General features: G+C 37.4%; 3 protein-coding genes across 4 annotated transcripts; all 3 read right to left on the bottom strand.

The window, feature by feature from the left end:
- Positions 1–327: 327 nt before the first annotated feature.
- Positions 328–5,061, bottom strand: LOC105130196 (uncharacterized protein At4g38062-like). 2 transcript variants are annotated; one of them, XM_011032598.1, is made up of 2 exons: positions 4,889–5,061; positions 328–4,021 (listed from the first exon to the last, which is right to left on the bottom strand). In XM_011032598.1, exon 2 carries the CDS (start codon positions 3,984–3,986, stop codon positions 426–428), a length of 3,561 nt encoding a protein of 1,186 aa, XP_011030900.1. In that variant the 5' UTR covers positions 3,987–4,021; positions 4,889–5,061; the 3' UTR covers positions 328–425. The 2 variants fall into 2 exon arrangements, with proteins under 2 accessions (XP_011030900.1, XP_011030899.1); XM_011032597.1 differs by having other exon boundaries at positions 328–4,018.
- Positions 5,062–6,690: 1,629 nt separating this feature from the next.
- Positions 6,691–9,853, bottom strand: LOC105130245 (CWF19-like protein 2). The gene is given in 9 exon segments (XM_011032650.1): positions 6,691–6,947; positions 6,950–7,140; positions 7,684–7,895; positions 8,303–8,406; positions 8,409–8,521; positions 8,556–8,630; positions 8,829–8,909; positions 9,656–9,743; positions 9,841–9,853. Coding segments are annotated over 9 exon segments (996 nt in total). The 3' UTR covers positions 6,691–6,828.
- LOC105130195 (formin-like protein 5) lies at positions 9,828–16,185 on the bottom strand. The gene is made up of 7 exons (XM_011032596.1): positions 15,301–16,185; positions 13,616–14,330; positions 12,812–13,529; positions 12,523–12,722; positions 11,954–12,189; positions 10,406–11,282; positions 9,828–10,269 (listed from the first exon to the last, which is right to left on the bottom strand). Exons 1-6 carry the CDS (start codon positions 15,475–15,477, stop codon positions 10,416–10,418), a joined length of 2,913 nt encoding a protein of 970 aa, XP_011030898.1. The 5' UTR covers positions 15,478–16,185; the 3' UTR covers positions 9,828–10,269; positions 10,406–10,415.
- Positions 16,186–16,366: the final 181 nt, after the last annotated feature.

Here is a 16,366-nt window from a genome sequence, read left to right as displayed (position 1 = left end):
TCTTCCGTTTCTATTGTGAGGAGCTAATTAATGATGGGTCTTTTAGCTTGCGTAGTTTCTTTTTAATTGATATATTTCAGAGAAGCTTCAATCACCGTTGGAAACATTTAGGGCCTGTTTCAGTTTGTGAGCGCCAGGTGTGGTGCTAGGAAAGAAATGCATTTAAAAGCATTGGATCTGTCTAACAATACATGACAAGACCAAGGGACAGTGGTTGCATAGAAAATGTTTGTTAAATCAATCTGAATCTGTGGGAGCACAACAAATTGCTCAAACGTGCACATCATATATACTAATTAATATACATAGCGCAAGCAGAACCGGTGCTTGAAAATCGCATGGTAATAGCAATCAGTAAGACATGTTAAAGGAAGAATCACCCTAGCATATTGCAAGCTATATTAATAACTCTTTCCCAGTTATAGCTAGTTGAGCTCTCTAAATGGTGCTCTCTCCTCAAGAACAGACTGGAGTCTCTTTATTGTTGGTGAAGGACAAGTATTGACATTCTCCTTCACAGCATTGAAGAGCTCAGTACCACACTTCAACATGGGACTAGATGATCCACTATTGTCAAATGACTGCACCATGCATGCCAAGGTGCCCATCAATTGCATGTCTTCATTGGAGAACTGGCTGATTCTCTCACCAAGTCCCGTGAAAAAGCCAAACAAATTGTCCCTTTCTGATGACAACTTCATTACATTTTCAGCCAAACTTTTGTTCCCTTTTTTCAGCTCATCAACCGAGGCTTCTGACATTCTCAGCTTCGTCTCCATTAGATTCTCCAATTTCTTCATTTCCAGCGGTTTTTCTTCTAGTTCAGCTTCAATTTCTATTGCCTTGTGTTTCGATTCCGAGAGTGATTTTTCCTGCAATTCCAGTTTCTTTTGTACAGAAAAGATGTCATCCTCCAGCTCCATTAACATCATTTTCTTCTCTTCAATTTCCAGTTGGGCCAGAATCTCGGCTGAAGCAATCTTCTCCCAGGCCTCATGGACCAAACCAATCTCAGCCTGTTTCTCAGCTAGCTCCAAAGAGAAGGAGATCAACGAGCCATTAAATTTTTGTTCCCTCGACCTCACACATTGCAAGAGGTCGTCTATTCTTTGATCTTTCTCTTCCATGAGATGGATAAAATGTTCTTTTTCAAGATCAAATTTTCTTTCAGCCTCTACCAGTGTCAACACTGAAACTTCAAGTTCTCTTTTCAGCGATTCTTGCTCCAGCCACCCAACCTCTTTCTGCAGATCATCTAAAATTTTTTCCTTCTCTCTCATGGTTCGCAGAAAACCCTCTTTCTCTGATTCAAAGGACATTACTGTCTCCTTTGCAGAAGTGGCTGCCGCTGACTCTCTTGTTTTAAGTTCTTTCTCAAAGAAATCAATCTGATGCTGCATGCTATCTATTCTACTGTCCCTTGCTTTTAATAGACGGGCAAGGTCATCTTTCTCCTGCTTGATGGTTTCCTCAACTTCTACTTGTGATAGAAGAGAAGCTTCTATGTCTTTGCGCAGCAACTGGCTTTCTTCAAGATCATCTTTTAAGCGATGAGCAATAGTTTTCCACATCCACAATTCAAATTCCAGAGCATGTCCTTCGTAGATTTTAGCTGCAAAATCAGATTTCAATCTGTCTAAGGCATCACAAACTTCTTGAAGTTTCTCTTTCAAGTCTTTTTCCTTCTGGAGAGCTTGCTTTTCCAATCGGTGTTGGCACCTGGATGAATCCTCGAGCATTTCTTTGTATTTCTTGAGTTCTTTTTGCATCTGGAGGTTCTGCTCTTCAATATGATCAAGAGATTGAACCCTCCTCAACAAAGAAGCTGTGTTCTCGTTTTCTTTAGCTAATTCAGCATTTGCAGTGTCCAACGCATCATAAACTTCTCGTAGTTTCTTCTTTAAGTCAGTTTCCACATCCAAAGCTTTCTTTTCTATGAGAAGCTGCTTACTCGATGATTGCTTAACCATTTCCTTATACCTCTCAAGCTCTTTCTGCATCAGGAGCCGTTGCTCTTCAACCAGTTTTAAGTGATCAACCCTACGAGAAAAACATTCCACCTTCTCATGATGTTGCGCCAATTCAGAACTGGTCTTGTCGAAAGCATCACAAACTTCTCTGAATTTCTCTTTCGAATCGTTTTCAATCTGCAAAGCTTGCTTTTCTAGGCAACGTTGACGCCTCGATGACTGCTCAAGCGCTTCCTTGTACTTCTCCAACTCTTTCTGCATCAAGAGACACTTCTCTTCTATAAGATCCAAGGCCTTGGCTTTCCTTGACAAAGATACTAACTTCTGACGTTCTTTGGCTAATTCTGAGTTTGCCACGTCCAAGTCATCACAAACTGCCTTAAGTTTATCTTTCAAGTCAGTTTCTGTCTGCAAAGCTTGCTTCTTGAAGCAAAGTTGACTTCTGGACGATTCCTCAAGCAATTCTTTGTATCTCTCAAGCTCTTTCTGCAACAGTAGTCGTTGGTCTTCAACAAGATCCAGGTCCTCAATTCTCTTCAATAAAGATGCAACCTTTTGACGTTCATCCTCGAAATCTGTCATCACTTTTACCAGAGCAGTGTTCTTTGTCTCCAGCTGCCTCATCAAAAGAGAGACATTTTCTTCCCTTTCGTTGTCACGAAGTCTTGCCTCAGTATCAGCATTCTCAAAGTTCAGCTGAGCCTCAGTTATACCTGATTTCAACACCAGTAGCATTGTCGAAGCCTCCTCATTCTGCATCTTCAACTGCAATATCACGGAGTGACAAATTTCCAATTCTATCCCAAGTTCTTCTACTGTTGCTTCTTTGCTCTCTAGTGCAGTCCTGTAATTATCCAGCTCTTCAGTCAATTTCTCCAGTCGAAAGCTCCATTCAGCTTCTTTAGCTCTAAGATTTGAAGAACAATTTCTGTGCATCTGCTCCAAACTCTTGAGTTTGTTTCTCATTTTTGCCAAAGAAGAAGAATTTCCCGTTTCCCGAATCCCAGCCTCCTGAAGTTCTTTAAGGGACACCAGCAACTCCTGATTTTCTTTCTCTAGCCTCCCCGCTTTGTACTCGATTTCTTTGTAAAATGTCTCCTTTGTAGCCAAAGAATGTCTCAGAGCTGCAATTTCTCTGTCCCTCTGAGTGGCCAAGCATTCTAGTTGTGACTTTGCATCCTGACACTCGGTGAAAACATTCTCAAAGCGTGCTTTAAATTCAGAAACCTCAACTTCCAGATGATTTCTCCTGCTTTCTTCACGAGCTAAGGCTTCATTGCACATCTTGAACCGTCTTTCAAGATCTTCTAAGATTCTGGTCTGAGAATCTAAGCGTGACTGCAGTGAGCAAATTTCGTCAATCAATGTGGACTTCTCCATCTCCCACCCTTTCTTGCTTTCCCTGAACTGATCTCGGAGCTTTTCATGTGCTTCTTCTAGATGGCTGAACTGTTCTTTCTTCCATTTTAGCTGATTTTCTACCTTCATGCTCTCCTCCTCTAACTTGAGTAGCATAGCATCCCTTTTCCTCATCTCTTTGGATGCTTTGGCATTTTTCTCTGCTTCCAAGCATTTCTTCTGAGAAGCCGATAGAAGCCCCTTGAGACCTTCAATTTCTGCCATAAACACATTAATCTTTTGCTCTTGATCTATGTTCTTCTCATTTGCCTCATCTAGTGCCAATACTATCGCCCTTTTCTCCTCCTCCCATTTTTTATACTTCTCACCGCAATCAACTCTAAGCTTATCATTTGCAGTGCTTAGACGTCTGATAACGGACTCTTTTTCATTCAAACTGCATTGCAAATCTTCACACATCCGCTTCACCTTGGAGATCTCCTCTTCCTTTCCATTTGATTCTCGTGCCAGTTTCTCAATCTTGGAACATGCTTCTTGAGTTCGGATAAGCTGTTCACCATGAGCTTTCCTCAGGTTGTCAGCCAATTCAGCTTTGAGTTTCAAATCTGCTTTGAGCTTCTCAATCTCAGCTTTCGCTTCATCAAACTCTTCACCCATTTCCTCTCAAGTTTAAAAGAAACGAATCTCACCTGCTCACAAGCAAAAATCTTTCAGATGACAAATTGAACTTGATTTAAGAGCAATTATGTCAATGGAGAACACATTACCACAAATACATATGCATTGAAGATCACATTGTGGATATGTCAAGAGGTTCAAATCCAACTAACCAAATCAAATACTGTGCAACAGCATAATAATTCCTATGGTGCTATTTTTTTCTTCCCAAAAGAGCATTGCATCCCTCTTCCAGGTCTAATTAAGAACAGATGGACAGCATAAAACACCACTATTAAAAAGTGATTATAATCCTTAAGACCACAAACCCTATTTACTGTCCCTTTTGTATTATGAAGAACCTTCATGTCAACGAGCAAGGCCAATCGTTAGTTTCCAGATCATAAGAAATCAAATAAAACCCAAAATAACCAAAGATTTGGATACCAATTTTAATAAGATTTTCCATGTTTTTTCTCCCAAGATTAAACAAAGACTAAAAATTATTATTATCATTAAAATCTAAAAAGTCTATTTCTTTTCCGTTTTTGCACCCAATAATAGACCAAAATATGTATCTTATTGTCAAAAACATGGAAATCCAAAAGAAAAGGCCTTTAGATCTCATTTTCTGTCTAGATTTCACATTGGCTGACTTAAGTCACTGTGTAGTCTTGTTAAGAACCCAGCATTCAAATAAATAAATCAATAAAGTCCCTGGCAAAATATAGAGAGGCCCAGAAAGAAAGAAAGAAACAAAGGGCTAACTTAAAATGACTTGTAACGACAAAAAACATGTGAAAGCTAAAGACTTAAGAGATTAAGAAACCTCACTGCTTGATGATTCTTTTAACACTTGAACAAGCAAGAATAAGAGCGACGACCCACCAAAAAAAACATACCTGGTCGTCGTCGTCGCCGTTGTTATGGGTTTTGGTTTATTGTTGTTAGAGATTTATCCATGTAAGAAAGAGAGTTTGTTGTGACTTTGTTGGGTTGTAGAGAGAAAGATTGAGATTAGAAGATGAAAGCAAATAGAGAAAGTGCAAGGGATAGCCGTTGAGAGGGAGGGGTATTTGATTTGAAATCGAAATCGAATAACCACGGCGTCAGGGTTTCGATTTTAACGGTGTGAGAGGTTCGTCGGCCTGGTAACTTGGGCCTACTATATTGGTTTGGGCTTGGCTTCGGAGGTTTATTTGCTTGGAATTTCTTTCATAATTTTTATAGGGGGACACAGTGGTAAATCAATAAATTATTTTCAGCGATATTAAAATTATTTATAAAATAAAGTTAATTTTTAAAATAGTGAAAAAATTAATTATATTTATTTATATTATTTAAAATTAATTAAAAATTATTTTAAGTTTTCCAGAAATAAACTACAAAACAATAAATTATTTTCAGAGATATTAAAATTATTTCCAAAATCGAATGAACTTTTAAAATAGATAAAGAAAATTATTTATATTTATTGATATTATTTAAAATGAATTAAATATTATTTATTGAAATATGCAGCATTCAATCATTTTTCACAAAACAAATTTACAAATTCAACCTATTTCCAGGTCTAAGTCACGTTTGATTGTTGTTTAGGGATTGAAAACAAAATAATACATAAAAATATATTTTCTTATATTTTTTTTATTTTAATAACATATAAATTCATTTTAAAACTATTTTCAAAATAAATTTATTTTATTTTTAAAAACTTAATTATTAATTTATATCAAGTGGGATATTTCAAGAACCATCTCCATGCCCTCTTACTTGGTATTTGTGGGGTGTTTAAAAATACAGTAATTTTTATTTTTTAAAGTATGTTTTACTCATAAATATATTAGGATATTTTTTTATTTTTTAAAAATAATTTTTGATATGGTATGATTCAAAAACATAAAATAAAAAAATTAATTTTAAGAAAAAATTCAAAATTTTCCCAAATGTTTGTCTAGTATATAAGGTAACATCCTCTATTTCTAATTGCATATTCTTTATATATATATATATATATATATATATATATTATTTTGATATGTTAATTTAAAAAAAAGTAGATAAATATATTTTCAAGTAAAATATTTTTTTAAAAAAAACCATTATTATAATACCAAATAATAACATATTAATTAGATTAACAAAACAAATTAGTCACTAAATAACGCAACCCTCTTCTCTTCCTCTCTTAAATCAAAGAAGTCTGGATTGATATTTTAAAGCAATGATTTTTCCAAGTTCAAATGCAAAACAATAAAGCAATTATCTTCATTTGAAAATACAAAAGAATTATAGTTAGAACTGATACGATCGAATTAATAATCAAAAGATACAGTATTATGAGCTAATGAAACAGAATTTTTATTGTTATCTGTAACTTCTTGGTGAATCTTGAATTTATATCTATGTTAATGAACACGGCATCTCACATACTATTACCAGTCGAAGTTGATTTTGCAGCTACAAAAACTTCCTGATTTACAAATAAGGCTATCGACAGCACAACCATCCACAGCAAAATGGGAAGAAAGCATTATGTGAATAACAGGACCTTGCCACGGCATTTTCAAAGCCAGCCCAATCAGAAGTTCAGAGATGTTGCAAATTAGCAGAAGTGTTGCCATCTTCTAGCTATTTTCCAACAAAAAAATCAACTGCTGGTGGGAAACCCTTCTTGTCCTGAATTCTAGCTTCAAGATTGGCTATCTAAGCTGTTGGAGTATCAAAATGCTTGTTTCTACAGAGCTGTCTTCGCAAATTTGTGCATCCCAGTTTAGAAGCAGGGCGCATTCCAAAGAGCTCTTGAATACAGAAGTTCAAAAAGAGTGAGGCTATCTAAAAGCTATTTGCCAGAAAAGTAGTTTATGTGCAACTGCCAGTTTTTGTGTGATTCCGTCGATCCATGCCTCTGGCGTCGGTACATGTCTTCCTCAGGTAGATGCAACATTCCTCTCAAACATTACCAAGGTTGCTTTGAAAGTTTTTCTTGTCATCGATACCATGGACAAACCCCCTTTGTAGACCAAATTCAACATGAAAGTAAGGGAAGTCCTTTGGGATTGAACCACGAAATCCTTTCTCACTTGTATCAGTGAGCTTCTTTGTGTTGTGTTGACTCCACTCATCTTCAGCTTCATGAATTGCCTGAAATGAACTTCAGTAACTAGTGCAAGTATTTGTTAGGAATGGACAAGTGAACATGGAAAGGAGTGCGCAAGTCAAGTATTTGTCCTCGTATACAAGCAACATCTACATATGTGAATGGCTGGTGCTGACATTGTTCCTAGAAAGAAAGCTACTGGGTTATATCAGAAACATGCACAAAATCTTGCATGGATATAAGTTACTTTTCATTGTGGTTTCTCCCTGCTGTTATATATTCATCACTTTGACCCCATTTACTTTCAACAATTTGCTAAATATTAGAGAACATAATTGTTACAGTGCACTGGCAATCCTTTCATGTTAACTTTATGTTTTTTCTCTCTCTGTGTTCCTGATGACAACTCTTTTTTTAAGCAAAGGTAGAAAAAGATTAACGATATTTTTCAAAGTGCATTCAATCAATAGTGACTAACAGATCAGCTCTTCTCTCTTTGGAGATAACCCGGTAAAATCTAGAAAACTAACTGAAAACTAAAAAAGGGAGGCAAAAATTGATTCATCAAAAACAGGAAATTAATAAGAAAAAGCTAACCTTCTTAAATAGAGAGGGGGTTGCTTAGCAATTTCTCGAGGCAAAGGAATACACTCGATGAAACAATGGCGCCTTTGTTTTGACAAGCTGATCACTGTTTCAAGAAACACTAAATCCTTCTCTTGCTTGGAGAACATCATTATAAGGCATTTCTTGAAATTGCGAATTTCTTCCCACACATTATTGTCAACATTCCTTGCGGCTGAGTCATGCTGTAAAGACAAAAACCAGGTGAAGAGCAGAAATAACAGAAGGTTCGCCTATGGCATTCCTAGAAATAAAATCCTTTATCGTTTACGTCACGATGTGGATGACTTTATTTTGCTTCCTAAATCATCGAAACAATTCTTGTTTCATGTTCTCGAGAATCTTGGGGCCATCTATTAGAACAAATCCAAGACAAATGACAAGTAGTAATTCAAATACAAGCGGATAATTTCAAATAGAGACAGCTTTTCAAATTGTTAACTATAATTATGAGACAGATCAATGCTCCCAAATGCAATCTATTAGAACAAATCCAAGACAAATGACAAGTTGTAATTCCAAGGGTGAAAAATACAAATCATACAACTGGTAACTGAGCCTAGTCTATTCCAAGCAAGTAGACTAAGCTTACCTGCATTGGCAAGATGCAGCTGTGACCAGGCACAACAGGCTGCCACCGAGGCAACATCAAATATGTGAAGTTTGCTATCGACACAACAAGATGTTTTGGCCGGTTGGATTCTCAAAGGTAAAATGACAGCGTTCTTGCTGCGTCAAAATGCACTTTGCGAGATAATTTGTCTCAGAGACCTTTTGATCACTGTCTCTGCCCTTCTTATGGGACTTACTCCTTGGGCCATCTTCAAAATCATATTCATCGTCAGCCTAACCATTGAGCAAGATGCCTATCAGCATCTTCATCCTCCTTTCTTCTCGCAGAAACACCTTGAATAGCATATCTGAAAAGAACAATACGAGAGAAATTATTATAAAAGTGATGAGCATAAATTGCAAATTTTCGAAAATAAGAATAAGAACAAGAACAAGAACAAAAACAATGGCATGTGGAGTTGCTGAATCAAGTTGAGCAAACATAAGTATTTGATAGAAGCTCAAAGAACATACATAATTAATAGGAAAATCACGTGTTAAGTTACCTGTTTGTGCCAGAGACTATTTGAGGTCTGTTAGAATTTTCTCCGGCACCCCTGCTTCGCCTTGATGTTCTCAGCCTCTTGCTGATAAAACAAAGCAAATGAAACCAGCTAATCGCCAATAAAAAGTTCGTGCATTTACAATTTGACTCAGAAAATATAAAGAATCCATCAAAACATGATTGTTTTTCCATGCAAGACCTCGAAAGTAGCTTGCATCCAAATTCTTAACAAATATCTGGAAAGTGGCGATGAACCTCGGAGACTGTTGTTACCGACACAGCTATCATAGTATGCCAAGATTAGAGAAGTGCAAAGTTTTTATACAACTATCTTCAAAATTATAAAAGCCTTTTTGATTGACTCAGGTCCTGCTGACAGTGAAGTGACTCGAAAAGGAGTACTTAATAGCAACACTTTTACTCAACTGATCTTGATCTTACCCTGAATTCTTATCCCATTTCTAAGGAAATGACTAACACTTAGAGCTCGGATTAGGACCGGGGAAATAACAACGCCATTGCAACGCTCTTAGCTTTTGTCCTACAACATCGTGTAATAATCCATCCATCAATTTACTGAACGTGTTTTCCTCGCATTGTTTTTCATGCTCCAAAGAAATATATAAAATTAACTAAAATTTCACCCAAGAACGAGAGAATCCCATTCCCTCCCGAAGCTTGATTCTTTATTAGAGTATGGGTGAAACAAAAGTCAGTAGAAGTGGAAACATTATAAGTTTCTCAGCTTCTTCATGCTTTCCTTACATGCAAAGCTGCAAAGCCTTGATGCCACCTGGTTTTAACTTAGTGTCTCCTCAACCAACATACTACTCCACATTCTCCTCTTGGTTTGAATAGGAACCAACAGAACCACCGGCATTCTCTTTCTGCTTAACGAGAATTTTGCTCACAAAATCTTTAAAAAATATTTAATTTTATAAAAACTTTTAAAAAATACTTTTTAAATGTAAAATACAAACTCTAACTCGAGGGTCTATAGTTCCATCATATACTGATCTTCCACATTTCGGACTGCTATTTAACATCAAAGGAGAAACCAACTGTTTTTATGCTATTGTAATTTCCAATCTAATTGCTCCACTATTGACATCCAAATTCTACAAAAAGAATCAATCTTGTTTGAACAAAGAATTTCAAATGGAAGAAGAATAAACATCAATACACCTAACAGGCTACCAACGCACAAGTTAATACATTTAAGGGATTTTTAAACGTGAATCCATTGAGCCCCGACTGAAATTTCTGGCTTAATTTACTATCTGTTTTCAGCTCCATTAATCTATCTGCTGAATTTGCAATTTGGTCTCCATGTGTGAACGCAATTTGGCAGCTTTCGTGCACTTCCCCACGATTCTCTCAAAATGTGAATACCACCACCAAATGACTTGAAGGGTAATTTACACTCCCATGATATCAGCAACCTGGAAAACACAAGTGAAGGATTTCCTTAATTTCTACATTAATCTGAAGTTCACAGAATAACGTTAATTTGTGTATGTTTGTATAAATTCTAAATGGAAAAACCACAAATTAATTATAGATAGGGCCTTAGCTTACCTCTTTCAGATTAACCCTCGTCATCTGAACTGGAAGTAGAATCTCCCATTCGTCGCTCTGCAATTGCTGGAAATAGCCGCTGGCGAATATCAGGTGAGGGTTGCTGGTGCTTATGAGATGGAGATGATGCAGTTGATGCCTCTTTTTTCCGTGTTTTTGCTGACCTCTTTTGTGCCTCTCCCACCTCTTTGCATACCTTATCTAATATTATTAAGAAGTCTCGTACAATGATGAATAATCGTAAACCCTCATCTTTCCCAGCATTCCCATGGAAATAATCACCAGTGCTCTTCACCAGAGCCGCAATTCTTTTTTCTTCTTCCAGAAGTGACATGATATCAACCTCAGCATTCTGCACAAAACTTTTTAATGTTTCATGGAATCCACTATTTTCCTCTAAATTCTTCATGTCTTTATTCAGGAAATTTCTGGTTACTACCACGGACTGCCCAAGTTTAGCCACGGATCCTGTTAAGCTGTCAGCATCCACAACCGCTGCTCTTTTGACATTTTCTAGTTCACTGCTCAATTGAGAAACAACCTGAAGACCAAGACTGCTATAGTTGTCTTCTGTATCAGGGGAAATGTCCTCAAGGAGATCGTCTGTTTTTACACTGACACTGGAGATGCTCCGGCTCTCTCGTCCAGCACGAGCAGCTCTCACACCTTCTGAGCGAATTATCTCCTGAACAACAAAGTGTAAGAGAGTAGTCTTCCCATCTATTCCCTTTACATCAGCTAATTTCAAAAGTGTGTCAAGCTTGAATGCTTGTGCACCGCCACGAAATGTTCCATCATTCATTCGGTTGCCTGTTTTAAGAACAGCTTCCAGAAGCTTGAGGAACAACCGACTATTTCTGAGTTCCTTGCAAGCAACCTGCCATATTAGATGGAGATGGCATCACATTGGATTTTGGCAAGTGGAGAAATTCAAGAAATTGCCAGAAAAGAGAGTCCATAATGAGATGCTGGGACTTTATCATAACCAATAGAAACTGACCACCTCTACATGCTAGTATATTCAAATTTTACAAATGTAGGAATATTTTTATAAAGCCAGGCATCTTATATGCAAGAACATGCATGCGTTCTAAAAGCCAAACTTAGGTCAGTATTCTACAAATGCTATCTTTTCTATCATATCCTACCCATCCTCTGATGTCTAATAAGTGGCTGGTCTCTTTCGCTCTATGCATTAGCAGGGATGCATGCACTTTCCAAGTCACATATGAAGGGAAACCAATTCAAGGCACCAAACTGATATCAATATGTATTTTTATTTTTTTTGCAAAAAATACTGTTGTGGCTCTCCACAAAAGATTTCTTAGTAATATTTTAATGATTTTTTAAAATACATCTCCACAATTTGGCATGCCTTTCCAAAATCATACGGTCTACTTCCCCATACGTAGAAAAAGCGCAACTATCAAGTTCATCATCAGACCATGAGCATGGATATTTCCAACGCATTGTTAAAAATGACAACCAACATTTACAAGCAAGAATTAAACCAAGCGTTGAAAAGAAATACAGTATCCAGTTTCCTACCTCTAAGGTTTCAAAAGACTCTTTAGTGGTAGCAACCTCTTCCTGTAGAATGCACATGAAAAGCAGGGCTTCCATTCGTTTAAAAGCAAACGGTATGTCAACCAATGCTTTTAGGAACCTCTCAGCAGGCCCAAGTTGAGAAAGTTCACCACTGTAGAGCCTAAGCTTCAGTTCTTCATCTGCTGTGGGTGCCATCCTCAACAAATTTTGAAGAAGCTCTACAGGAAGCTCGTTTCCTGCATTAACTAACAGATGTTAGAATATGTTGATGCATTAAAACCAAAGGACACTATTGCTACTCAAATTCCACAACCAATGAAATGGGGTAATTACATACCATCCACAAAGCCACACCATCATTAAAATCAGCCATACTAGACAGAAATGGTGTGTAAAAATATTTTACTAGACAAGGAACAGGACAAACAAAACCACCACAAAACCCCCGCCCCCCAACACCTCCCAAACAAGAAAAAAACAAATAAATAAATTGAAATTATTGGGAAATGGAGCAATTCAACTTATCCATGAATGCATATCTACTGAAAGAAACAAAGAGAGTTGATCACCTTCACGAAGTGCATCACAGACTTCCTCTATTGTCACATTCAGTGCCCGCAAAAGAATAGACAAATTTTGTGCCTTTTTCGGATCAAGTATTTGAATATACTGGGGTGAAGGATCTTGAGAAGAAGACTCTTTCTTGTGTTCATTTTTGTTTTTATCAGGTGCATATCCAAACAGGGTTTCTATCATTTCCTCATTGAACCTGTATAAACATATTCAGCAGCAAAGGTTATTTAGAGATTCATGAACAACAAAATTAAAATAACAATTAAAATTAAAATTGTAACTCACTGGAACGATCCTGATTTAATCTGATGCCAAACCATTGAATGATCAGGGTTGGCTAGAACTTTATCCCAGAAAAATGGCTTTAGTTTGGTTTTAGGAGCATCAGCATCATCCCCCAAACCAGCTCCTTCACTAGATGCGCTATTGGAAGGATGCTTTGATCCAAGAGGGGGTCGAGGAGCCTTTGGACCTGGGGGCATTGGTGGTGGTGGTCGAGGAGCAGAACCTCCAGTTGGAGGTGGTGGAGGGCGTGGACCAGGTTTCACTCCAGGAGCAATAGGTGGTGGAGGAGGTGAACCGCGGGGAGGAGGGGGCACACTACTGGATGATTTCGCAGGGGCAGGTGGTGCAGGAGGGGGAGGGGGAGGGGGAGGAGTAGGGCCAGCCCTACTGGGAGGTGGCCTGAGATTAGCAGGCGGTTCATGGGGAAGCGGTTCTGCCCTTCCAGGAGGAGGCTTCAGAAAAGGGTTGTTGCCTGTCCTTCCTGGTGGAGGTGGTACAAGTATGTTCATCTTGTTGTCAGTAGAGAATTTGGCAGCGCCACTAACAACTCCTAACGACAGACTTTCATCTACCGATACATTCTGAGCATCAGAGTTATAAAAATTGCTCTCCAAAGGTGATCCCCTTTTCTCATGGTTTGATATATTACCAAAAGATTGATGGCCAAGCTTTTCTTCTTTGATAGAATTTCCTAAACCAAAAGTTTTGTGTGTGGAACCTGGAAGATCAATTTTTGAAGCAATATCAGGACTGCATTAAAGAATTGTAGATTAAAAGAAAACATATGACAGTTCATTTACTAACCAACAGAATAGTCACTTAAGCTTATGCTAAGAAGGGGCCTTTCATCATTTCGTCCCGCACCAGATCCTCTCCTACAAACTGTAGTGCAGAACAAGAAGAACAATGCTGCAAGAACAAATGTCACTGCAGCAGTTACAAGGACTGCAATGAGAACTGTTTTATTGTTATTTTTTCCATTAGCTGGCTCAATATTTGGACCAGAAGTTGGACCTCCAGAAGAGTTTTCGCTGAGACTGAGAGGAGGTGGTGATACTTGAGGAAAAAATAGCTCCCGCGGTGAAGGAGCAGGGTTTGGGGTGGAAACTGGAGAAAGAGCCAGATCTGTAGCTGGTGCAGGGCTAGGAATCAGGGATCCAACAGCAGGTGCTGGGGCTGGAACCTCTGCAATGCTCTGAAGTAAATTCCTTCTTGCACCAGCATGCCTATGAAATAATGAATTTAGAAAAGTCGAGTGATAAATATCTGCGCCACCTTCATCTCCAGAAACATGGAACAGAAAACTGTTTTTTCTTATACAATCTAAAAGAGTTTCCTTTAACTGGGGATGCAGGGATTTAATCAATCTCTGACTGTTTTCTTTTGCCACTGACCAGCCCTTTGAGCTAAGTTCATCGGCCCCACTAAATGTTTCCTCTGGTAAAAAGAAGTTAGGATTTCTACCAGCTTCCTTCAGGCGAATCAAATCTACCTTGCAAATGATGCATAGTAGCTCTGCCTGCAATCCAAAACAAATTCAAGTAAATATTTACCCATTTGAGAAGATTATACTGGTATTTCAGATGCACATTAAGAAGCAGATATATATGAATATGAATTAAGAACAAGCAGCAGACATGTGAGGTTGCATCTCTCTCTCTCTCTCTCTCTCACACACACACACATATTAAGAAAAAGAAAATAAGTATGCAAAAGAACATAAGCAAATGAAGGCTATGCCATATTTGCAGGGGGGGGGGGAGCAAGAACGAGAGAAGACAGCATAATCAGTACAAAGGAAGAACTTAGAAGAGCATATCCCTACTTAGGCATAGACATAGGCATATGCAAAATGGATATAATCATGGATGCAATGGTGCATAATACACCTAATGTCAAAGTTTATTGTGGTATTATGATCCTTATCATTGATCAATTTTTATCTTCAACAATGACTAGTTTTCAGATAAAAAAATTATTGTTGCTTTTTATATGACAAAAGAATTAAATAATCACAACAGTTCCATCTGATCCTCCCCTCCTCCAGTGCCCAAAATTAATATTTAAGAAAAAATTCACAAGGCCCTAAACAAAGAAGAAAAGGGAAGAAATTCAGGACTCAGAGTAAACAGTATTGTGATCGTGCTTCACGAGGGGTGCAACAAGGCTAAATCATACATCTCGATGAAATGTTACGAAAGTATAACTCATTGTGACATAAATTTATCAGCCAATAGTCATATTATACAAATAATTTAACACCGATTTGCATAATTATGATGAATCTAAACCTTTGAACCATGAACCATACACGCCATAACTCTCATTTCTAGTTTGTAAGAGGCATAAACAGCAGTTTGACATCCCCAACTGACAATCTATCAGCATGCAAAAGGTATTTGAAGCACGATAACCTCAATTGTTATCACAAATTTATTAAACTGTAAGCAATATAATTATGTAAGAGTACGTATGGTATAAAGTCCTACCGTGTCCTTATCAACATCTCCAGTTGCTGGATTAACTAATTGCCTCAAAAACACTTGCTCTGTCCTTCCCCTGTGATCCAAGCTCACCACCACCGATGCACATAGCAGAATCACCAAGAAACTGAAACAACTTGACTTCATATGAACCACTTGTTGTTGATTCATCCTTGTAAGCATGAAATATCCTTCTCATTTCATCAATAGTTAAACCACTGGTAGAAGGATCAAAACCCTTACAACACCTTCATAACACACAAAACCAACTCAAGAAGCTTCAAGCTTTTGACTATTTTCAACTTTTATCAAGATAAGCCTCTTGACACAACCCAACCACCAAAATCTAGATACTAATTCTCAAAAACCCAGATAAAGTTTTTGCCTAAAAATTCAAACTTGGAATCAAAACTCAATTCACCAAACAAGACTCAGAATATATCTCCTCAAACAGGTGAAAAAATAGAATCAAATAACATAAATAGCGAAACCCACAAAGAATTTACAGAAACAAGCGTTATTTAGGACCTGTGACATACATAGAAAATCCAAAATGTGAAGGAGATTTGTTAAGAAAAACAAAAGGGTGTTAGATTTTGACTAGATCCAATCAAATGAAGCTCAGAAGGGACGTCGGCTGTGCATGAATAGACAATGTTGTTGACCTGGAAAACGGTGAATTTTTCTTTTTTGTCTCTCTCTTTCTTCAATAAGGTTTCATTGAAAAGTAAGAGCTGACAAAGATCTTAAGAAAAATTGTAAATTTTCACTTCTTTTTTTTATTGCATTGAAACCTTATTCTTTTGAAACTTGTCGATTGATGTTGGTGGGCTTCTTGAGATAAAAGATAGAAAGAGCGAGAAAGAAGAGATAGATGGACGCGGTCAGGATAACCCAAATACCAGATTTTTTATTCACTTCAAATTTCTTCTCTCTTTCTAGAAAAAGAAATTGAGCCTTTTTATTTTTTTTGAAAATCTGTTGACTACTGATTGTCGGACTCTTAATTACGATGAGCAGTGATGATTAGGGTATAATAGTTGTTTTTTAAAATATTTTTTTATTTTTTAAA

The sequence above is a fragment of the Populus euphratica genome, unplaced genomic scaffold (assembly GCF_000495115.2).
Source record: "Populus euphratica unplaced genomic scaffold, PopEup_1.0 scaffold95.1, whole genome shotgun sequence".
In the NCBI taxonomy this organism is placed as follows: Eukaryota; Viridiplantae; Streptophyta; class Magnoliopsida; order Malpighiales; family Salicaceae; genus Populus; species Populus euphratica.
This window is presented reverse-complemented; position numbering and strand designations above follow the sequence as displayed.

Excerpts from the sequence above, each read along its gene's own strand:
- LOC105130195 (XM_011032596.1), bottom strand. The coding sequence starts at position 15,477 with ATGCTTACAAGGATGAATCAACAACAAGTGGTTCATATGAAGTCAAGT. Across the intron at positions 14,331-15,300 it reads GAGATGTTGATAAGGACACG|GCAGAGCTACTATGCATCAT; the intron begins GTAGGACTTTAT and ends TTTGGATTGCAG. Across the intron at positions 12,723-12,811 it reads ATTAAATCAGGATCGTTCCA|GTTCAATGAGGAAATGATAG; the intron begins GTGAGTTACAAT and ends ATGTTTATACAG.
- LOC105130196 (XM_011032598.1), bottom strand. The coding sequence starts at position 3,986 with ATGGGTGAAGAGTTTGATGAAGCGAAAGCTGAGATTGAGAAGCTCAAA.